This window comes from Babylonia areolata, chromosome 1 (assembly GCF_041734735.1).
Source record: "Babylonia areolata isolate BAREFJ2019XMU chromosome 1, ASM4173473v1, whole genome shotgun sequence".
NCBI classification, from domain to species: Eukaryota; Metazoa; Mollusca; class Gastropoda; order Neogastropoda; family Buccinidae; genus Babylonia; species Babylonia areolata.
Genome location: NC_134876.1, coordinates 94,765,086 through 94,775,085, shown reverse-complemented (window position 1 = coordinate 94,775,085; position 10,000 = coordinate 94,765,086). Strand labels below are relative to the sequence as shown.

General features: G+C 43.8%; 1 protein-coding gene across 3 annotated transcripts in view; it reads left to right on the top strand.

Moving 5' to 3' along the window:
• The window catches only part of LOC143289706 (cGMP-dependent protein kinase 1-like), a 362,793-nt gene that overhangs the window by 335,943 nt on the left and 16,850 nt on the right, over positions 1-10,000 (top strand). For all 3 annotated transcript variants that reach the window (XM_076598769.1, XM_076598760.1, XM_076598778.1), the window contains one exon: positions 179-320. In XM_076598769.1, the coding sequence (XP_076454884.1) occupies positions 179-320 (142 nt within the window). The remainder of the gene's footprint in view (positions 1-178; positions 321-10,000) is intronic.

Genomic DNA, 10,000 nt, shown 5'->3' with positions numbered 1-10,000 from the left:
CAGCAGTTGCCTCCTCTGCTGTTCTGATGGTTATAGTCGGACACGACTATCATATATATATATAGATATAGATATATAGATATAACTATTAAAGGTAGTGTTTCATCTCTTTGTCTTATGTTTTGTGTTGTTGTTGTTGTTTTTTTATCCTATTTTATTTATTCTGTTTTTGTCTAAGGGGTTCTTTCGACGACCCGACCACGCGGTTCTACACGGCCTGTGTGGTGGAGGCCTTCGTTTACCTTCACAGTCGCGGTATCGTGTACAGGGACCTTAAGCCAGAGAACCTTCTGCTGGACGGCTCGGGATACGTCAAACTGGTAGGTGGCTGTATGTTTGTGTGTGTCCCCCTTTGTCAGGGTGTCGAGAAAGGAGTGTTAGCTCACTTCTTCTTCTTCTTCTTCTTCTTTGTTCGTGGGCTGCAACTCCCACGTTCACTCGTATATACACGAGTGGGCTTTTACGTGTATGACCGTTTTTAACCCGCCATGTAGGCAGCCATACTCCGCTTTCGGGAGTGTGCATGCTGGGTATGTACTTGTTTCCATAACCCACCGAACGCTGATATGGATTACAGGATCTTTAACGTGCGTATTTGATCTTTTGCTTGCGTATACACACGAAGGGGGTTCAGGCACTAGCAGGTCTGCACATGTGTTGACCTGGGAGATCGGAAAAATTTCCACCCTTTACCCACCAGGCGCCGTCACCGAGATTCGAACCCGGGACCCTCAGATTGAAAGTCCAACGCTTTAACCATTCGGCTATTGCGTCCGTCAGCTCACGATTTCTTGCAATCCCACGATTTTTTCCTCAAAGTGAGAGAAATCTTGGGATTGCGAGAAAGTGTGGTCGTTCCCCTCACCTCCCACGTTTCCTCTCAACTGTGAGAAATTCTGGAGGGGGAGGAAAGGGGGAGGTGGGGCTGCCCCCACGCTCTCTCTCACATTGTGAGAAATCGTGGGAAGTTCCCCCCACCCCCCACCCCCCTTATCGTTATGATAAGGAGTTGGTGCAAGGTGCGTGGAAGGGATAGAATCTTAAGGAAGAGGTGGGGGAATTACGTTTGTGTGTGTGTGCTTTGTCAGGGTGTTGGGTGGTGAAGGGGGGAGGGGAGTGTATAGGAATGTGCATGGAAGGAATAGAAATGATGGATAAAGGGATGTATTACGTGTGTGTGTGTGAGAGAGAGAGAGAGAGAGAGAGAGAGGGGGGGGGGGAGCTGAGAAAGAACGTTTCTGTATATAATTAAGAGAGTGAGAGTGACACATCAAAACGTGGAAGCGGCAGGTCATTTTTCTGCACATTCCCGCCCCTTGTGTCTTTACTACTCTTTCTCTCTCTGTCTATGTCTGTGCACTTTTGTCTATGTTCCCCCAGGTAATTTTCACCATCATCCTGTTCTGTCTTTTTTTTTTTCTCAAGGCCTGACTAAGCGTGTTGGGTTACGCTGCTGGTCAGGCATCTGCTTGGCAGATGTGGTGTAGCGTATAATTATGGATTTGTCCGAACGCAGTGACGCCTCCTTGAGCTACTGAAACTCTCTTTTCTCTCCCTCTGTTCAGCCTACTCCTTCTCTCCAGTGAAGAGAAAGAGACAGACAGAGGACAGAGAAGGAAAAAGATATATGTATATATAATAATAATAATAATGGATACTTATATAGCACACTATCCAGAAATCTGCTCTAGGTGCTTTACAAAAACGCTATTGTTAACATAAAACATTACATCTATGTTACATACACACACCAAAATATGACTACACACACACACACACACACACACACACACACACACACACACACACACTGCGTACATACATTTTAACAATACATGTGTATCTAACAGCTACCCTAACACATACGCACACATAGGCAGGCACGAACTTACATAACCGCACGCGCACACAATATCACATTCATATACATGCATGTAGTTATGTACACATGCATATGTATACATACATAGTCAAGTACAGCTAACGCAAAGGAAGTAGACCTGCCACAATTGAACTTACTGCTGAGGGAAAAGGTGAGTTTTGAGACGAGATTTAAAAGATGCGAGGGAATCAGAATGACGGAGGTTATATATATATATATATATACATATACATATACATATATATATATATATATATATATATATATATATATATATATATATACAGACAGACAAACAGAGAAAGAGACAGACTGGGAGAAAGCAGTCATCAGGAGGAAACAATGGCACCAGCGCCATGCCAGAAGCGTGGTGTTTTGTCAGCAGCAATATTAACCTGAATGGGTCTGGGTGCTGTACTGAGAGCCATGACGTGTCTGGGTCAGCTCCACTTACTTCTTTCCTTCCTTCTTCTCTCATCATTTGTCTTTGTTGGTGTTGTTGTTTTGTTTTGTTTTGCGCGCATCTGTGTGTGCGTGTGTGTGTGCGTGTGTGTGTGTGTGTGTGTGTGTGTGTGTGAGTGTGTATGTGCGTGTGTGTGTGTGTGTGTGTGAGTGTGTGTGTGTACTTGTGTGTACACGTGTGCGTGTGTGTGTTTCTGTACTAGTAGTATCTGTACAGTACAGTGTGTGTGTGTGTGTGTGTGTGTGTGTGTGTGTGTGTGTGTGTGTGTGTGTGTGTGTGTCCCTCTGACTGTCAATCTGATTGTCTGTGTGTTCGTCCTGTCTGTCTGTGTGCGTGTCAGTGTGAGTGTGTCTGCATCTTCTTTTTTCTTTTTCTTTTTTTTTTTTGTCTCTTCTTTTCTTAATAAGTATGCATTTCTGTCTGCTTTGGCTTTGTAAGAGCAGCTAAAGTGTTGCTTGCAAACTGATTGTCTCTGTCTGTCTGTCTCTGTCTGTCTGTCTGTCTCTCTCTCTCTCTCTCTCTCTCTCTCTCTCTCTCTCTCTCTCTCTCTACCCACACCCTCCTCGCCCCCCCTCCTTGATCGTATTTCTACGTCTCCATAGACCCCCCCCCCCTCCTCCTTCACCCGTGTCTCAATCCTCACTCTGTCCTCTTTTTCTGCTTTAATTGAAACCTTGAACCACCTCGTCTTTTGTCCCACCCCCACCCCCCCACCTCCCCCCGGCTTGAATTTCTCGGGTCATATTTTCTCATCGTTTCAAAGTATGATCGTGATTGGATATTCCGCCCTCAGCTTTTTTATGAGGACGTTGACATTATCTTCTTCGTTAACTTCAGGGAGAAGAGGAGCGAGCGCCAAGACGAAAGAGAGTGAGAGAGAGGTGGGAGTGTGTGTGTGTGTGTGTGTGTGTGTGTGTGTGTGTGTGTGTGTGTGTGTGTGTGTGACAGTTACAAAGAGAGAGACACAGAGAGAGAGAGAGCACCTGTATTTCTGTCTCTGTGTCTGCGCTGTCTCTCATCTCTCTCACTGTCTCTGTCTTGTCTGCCTGGTCCGTCCGTCAGTCAGTCAGTCTGTCTGTCTGTCTGTCTCTGTCTGTCTGTCTCTCTCTCCTTCTCCCTCTCTCTCTGTCATATCTGCATCTCTCCCCCCCCCTTCTCTCTCCCTCTCTCTCTCTCTCTCTCTCTCTCTCTCTCTCTCTCTCTCTCTGCATGTGCGAGTGTGTGTGTGCCCTTGTGCCTGTGTATGTGTGTGTGTGTGTGTGCGCGCGCGCGTGTGTGTATGTGTGTGTGTGCAAGAGCGCGCGCGTGTGTGCGCGCGTACTTTGTGACATGAGTGTTGCGTGTCGTTTGGACACAAAACAGTTTCTCAGTTGCGTGGGGTCAGATGTTGTGTCATTATCTCCCCCCCCCTCAGCCCCCCTCACCTCCCACCCCCCACCCCCCCATGTGGCATGTTCTTCCTCTTCAAGTCATGGTGAAAGATCGTGCGGTGTCGACACGTCGATCGGCAGAGAGGTCTCGACCAGCGACAGGGTTGCGCACTTTCCTCACCCATCATCATCATCAGCAGCAGCAGCAGCAGCAGCACCCTCATCACCATCCTCACCGTCATCAGCATCATTATCATCATCATCATCATTTCCTCTCTTCTTTTGCTTCTTCCTGTTTCTTCTCCACCACCCCCACCACCGCCACCACCACCACCACTACTCCCATGCCCGACCACGCCCCCTTGTCCTCCCCCTTTTGTCTCCCTTTGTTAGTGTGCAGTCAGCCCGTCTGTCTCTGTCTCCCTTCCACCGCGCATTAACTCACTCAGTACGGCCAGTCCTCTCTTCTCTCTACACAGACCCCTCGGATGTCCAGTGGGTGTCTGAATGATCCAACCTTTAGCTTCCGTCGTCAGAATTGTGGTATTCTTTGTCAGCATTCACCTCTTCAGTGTAAGAGCCTTCCGCTTGTAATATTTTGATGGTGGTAATTGGGGAGAAACGCTGTTAAACGTCGTATCTTTCGCCGTTTGTATGGAGAGAGTTAAGTGTATCTCCATTCCCATACTCAACTGCTCGTTTTGGTCAGTATGGTAATAAACGGTTGGGGGTTTTTTTGTTTGTTTGGGTTTTTTAGGAGGGGGGGGGGGTTGTGAGGGGAGGGATGGAAGAGGGAGGGAGGGTGATGATGAAGTAAAGAGGAAGCGGGGTCCCTCATTTTTTTTCTTCTTCTCATGATTCCTTTGCTGGATAAAGCGTGTATCACAAGTGAGTCTTGAAGGCCCTGTCTCTTCGTTCTTTATCAAATAAACGTCTACCAGCGTTATTGTCTGTCTATTTGTCTGTCTCTGTCTGTCTGTCTGTCTGTCTCTCTGTTGGTGTGTGTTTGTGTATAATATGTCTGGATCGACAGAATGAATTAATGAATGAATGAATCTTTATTTTTCCAACGGTGAAGATATTAGCACTTTGGCCGACTTACACATCTGCCGTTGTTCTACGAGACACACAAACATGCACGCATATAAATGCAGAGAGAGAGAGGGGGGAGGGGGAGGAGGGAAGGGGAGGAGGGAGCGGGAGTTCTTGTGTAATTTGCAATCAGAATCAATCACTTTGAAAGTTCGGACAACTGACGTTGTGTATCAGGACCAAAATCGCAAATGCAGGGCTCGTCCGAACTGATCTTTCTTCTTTCCTTCTTTTTTTTTTTTTTTTGAAATCCTGAACTGAAAGAAAGTCATTTTGGGTTCAGCAATTTGACACATTCATGTTTTGACACAAACTATATACATAATTTTTTTTTTCTCTCTTTCCCATTCTCACTCATCAATATCTTAACGATCCTGTCCTTTCCTTTTCAGTAGAAAGATTTGAAAGAAGTGAAAGTTTGATCCCTACCCTACCCCAGAATCAGCAACAACAACAAAAATCGATGCGCAGAGTATCGTCGGATCACACACACACACACACACACACACACACACACACACACACACACACACACACAGAGAGAGAGAGAGAGAGAGAGAGAGAGAGAGAGAGATAGACTCATGATGTTCAAGATGTTTGCCTTGTGTATTTGTTTTTATGTTATTTTTATATCTTTGTATCTTCCATCTGCTCAGATTGAACGGGGCTTGCCACAAAGAGCGGTTTATTGACCCCACCCCCCACCCCCCTCCCCACCCCCTTTTTTTTCGATTCATTTTTTATCCCAATCCTGTGCAGTTTTCTAGTGCTTTTTGTCGTCTCCATTCCTCACATTTTAGAAGATTTAATAACAGCGCTGCTGTTCGATCCGTTTTGCAGATCTGATCGACGTGGTTTATATGGTGAGTTCTGCTGTAGAAATGAACAGAATAAGGCTTGAGGGATTAAAAGTGTGTGTGTGTGTGTGTGTGTGTGTGTGTGTGTGTGTGTGTTTATGATTCGTTTTTAATTATGTGGGTAATGTTAACTTTTGGTATTGGGTAGCTCGAGCACCAGCACGAACTTAAGTCGGCCGGTTTCATCATGGGGCACATCAAACTGTCATTGGAATCCTCCCCACTACCACCACACACACACACACTACCCCTCTCCTGCCTCGCCCCCTGTCTCTCTCTCTCTCTCCTTCCACTCACCCCCTTACCCCCACCCTTCTCACCCAATCAGGGCTTGTGCTGAGCTGACAAAGCTTTGAACTGCTCACGTTCAACCACGAAGTTTCACAGCTGTCGTGTAGACAGCAGTCAGTTGTACACCGCATTTCGACCTCAGTCTGGACTGACACTTCAAACCTCTCTTTTATCTTACTTCTTACCACAAGGTATCAGATGTCAGTACACACACACACACACACACACACACGCGCGCGCGCGCGCACACACACACACACACACACACACACACACAGAGGGAGAGAGAAAAAGGAAGGCGTGAAAGCTGTTTCAGTGGCTCACAGAGAGAGGGGGTGGGGGGGTCAAAGCGGAGGGAAAATTGATGCTCGTGTTTTCCTTTCAGTTTAGCCCGATGTCAGTTGTCTTGGGCCGGCTGTGTTCCGACAACGGGCTTTTCAATTGGGGCTGGGGGCTGGGAGGTGGGGGTGGGGGTAAAGCATTCCATTGCATTGCATCGAATCGTATAAGTTTCTGTCACACAATATATTTCCCTGGGGGCTTTGGGAACCATACCAACGCCGATGCATGCTGCACACGCGACCTGGGTTCATCCAGATACAGCTTTTTTTACCTGGTTGCCTTCAATATTTTGTGTATTTAAGTACTCTTATGGCCACTTCAAACAACGATTTCGGCTGCGTGCAAAATGAACGGCACACACCTTATGCTGATGCCCGGATGTAGCCCGGATGTAGCCGATTGCCATCCAGACAGAAAAAAAAAACAACTGGACACTGCAAGTCAAACTAAGAATAGATAGCTCGACGGTACTCGACATTCATATATATATATATATATATATATGTGTGTGTGTGTGTGTGTGTGTGTGTGTGTGTGTGTGTGTGGTGAAACATATATATATATATATATATATATATATATATATATATATAAAATATAAGGATTGTTTGGTTTTTACAAACAGCCAACCTCTCGGTTTACTTTAACATTAGTATCAAATGTTCTCTGGTAACTGCTTTTTGGAAAAGCCCATGCCGTTTACAAGAAATTGCCCCAAAATGTACTGGTCTCCGAAATGTCTATATTTCATGAAGTCTTCCCTAATGCACCAATTACAGTGCTGTGCATTATTCTCAGACGGTTGGTTTATCATGAAAAACCAACCGTACAAAATAAGAAGGTGGCTAAGGCTTCCCGATAGTGCACACACACACACACACACACACACACACACACACACACATACACACACACACACACACACACACACATATATATATATATATATATATATATATATATATATATGAAATAAGTGGAGTGATGGCCTAGAGGTAATGCGTCCGCCTAGGAAGCGAGAGAATCTGAGCGCGCTGGTTCGAATCACAGCTCAACCGCCGATATTTTCTCCCCCTCCACTAGACCTTGAGTGGTGGTCTGGACGCTAGTCATTCGGATGAGACGATAAACCGAGGTCCCGTGTGCAGCATGCACTTAGCGCACGTAAAAGAACCCACGGCAACAAAAGGGTTGTTCCTGGCAAACTTCTGTAGAAAAATCCACTTCGATAGGAAAAACAAAAAACAACAACAACAAAAAACCAAAAGCAAACAAAAAAAAACTGCACGCAGGAAAAAATACAAAAACAGTGGCTGGCGCTGTAATGTAGCGACGCGCTCTCCCTTGGGGGATACATTTAGATATGAAGAGAGAAACGGGGTCAAATCGTGCCTTGACACTTTGGCACTGCGCGACAGTTAACAGTGCAGTGCTCTGGATATTGGTTCCTTTTCCTGTGGGCTGATGTTGTTTGTTAACACTGAGTTCTGTTTGTCACGATCGAGGACCTTTTTATTTTCGTTCAATTGAGTTTAGTTTATTTCGAGTCTCATTTACACAGCCATACCCCGAGTTCGTCTGCCGCAGTCAACAAAGCCAATTTAACTGGACATGCGCCATCGTTTGAAATCTGGGTGTGGGAAGACATTGTGTTATCCCTCGATCTTTAATCGGTCAGCCACCTCAGCCCCCCCTCCCTCCCCAAAATTTATTATTTTTTTTTGTGTCTGCGTCACTGGCGGCTTAAGTCACCGACAGTGTCTCGTTTTGCGTCAAACATTTCCCTGTGGTGGCCATTGAACAGCGCCCCTAGCCACGTTGATACGGTCATTGGCTTTCCATACATCCTCTCTCTCTCTCTCTCTCTCTCTCTCTCTCTCTGTGTGTGTGTGTGTGTGTGTGTGTGTGTGTGTGTGGACAGAATTTTTTTTTAAAGCTCTTATTGTCGCTGAAACACTGACTTACGTTTACAATTTATGTATATAAAAAATATCAGGTTCCAAAGGCATTTAAAGTTGTGAAAGTTATACGCATGTTTAAGAATGGTAATCGCTCGGATCCCTCTAATTATAGGCCAATTTCTTTTTGTCTATACTATATAAACCGTTAGAGAATCATTTAAAGAAACATATACTCAACCATTTCAATTAATTTAGTCTTTTTCATCCAAGTCAATCAGGATTTAGGACAACCCACTCCTGTCATACAACACTAACCATCCTCGTTGATCAGTGGCTTACCAATGTTAACTAAAACGAAATAATAGATGTTCTTTTTGTAGATTTTGCAAAGGCATTCGATAATATTGATCACACTCTTCTTATCAGGAAACTGAAAGCATATGGATTATCTCACAATACTTTAAATTAAATGTCTTCGTTTTAGTGTGACAGAAAGCAAATGGTTTCAGTTGATAGAGTCAAATCCCAGCTTTTACCCATAAATTACGGTGTTCCCCAAGATTCTGTTCCGGGACCTCTTTCATTTTCAGTTTATATTAACGATTTACCCCTATTTATTGAACCATCTTGTGAATTATTTGCAGATGACACAGCAATACACACTAAGCATCATAGAACAGAAAAAAAATATCGCTGTTCATGCAACAAAGTATAAATGATACAGTAACATGGTCTGAACTTAATCACATGTGCTTACATCCGAAAAAGACGAAATACATTGTCATTACCACAAGACAAAAACGCCAAAGCCTTCTGCCCACCCGCTCTCCGTTGTACATCAATGGCATGATGATTGAGGAAGTCAGTCATCACAAAGTACTCGGTCCTATTATTGACAATAACCTGTCATGGTCCCAACATGTTATGATGACTTGTAAAACTTTATCCATAAAGATTCATCAACTATCTAGAATCAAACATTTCTTAAACAAGCATTGCCGTAAAATATTTTTCCATACTTATATCGAACCACATGTAAATTATGCCTCAACAATATGGGATTCTGCCAATGAGAATGTTCTAAAACAATTCAGGAGTCTACATAAAAGAGCCCTAAAGCTGATACATCTGAAATCTTCGTCATTAACTGTCTCTGATTACAAAGACTTGGGTATTCTGCCATTGAAATGGAAACTCATTCGTAATAAGGCGCCTTTTATGTTTAAGGAAATGTCTGGTTTTGCTCCTCCGTCTCTAAAACAGCGATTCGTTAAGTACAATAAGTAACAACAACAAGATTATGGTACCACTGCCTGGAGTTGATTTGTTCAAATCGAGTCTCACTTACTCTGGCGGTTGCCTCTGGAACAACATCTTAACTAGTTTTAATGTCCATACAAGTTTTACTGTGTTCAAGAAAAGGTGTCTTGAATACCTGATGGGAACTTTTGCAAATTTTGCTTAGTATACCATATTATGTTATGTCATATGATATTACTGTATTTCACTGCATGCCTTGTTCTGTCTCATCCTCTCTATAATTATCATCCACTCTCATATTCTGTTTTTCTTTTCTTTTTTTTTCTCTCTCTCCGCATTTATATAAAACACGTGTTATTTGTTATAAATATGATGTTTGTTATAATGATGTTTCTTTCCTCGTCTTTTTTTTAATAAAATTGTTTGTTAGCATTTACTCATTCTTTGTGGTCTTTCTTCATACCTTTTCTTTTGACAATTTTCCCTTTCGAGGGCTCCATGAAAAAAGCAATTCATTGCTTACTTTATTACCCTCAGATATA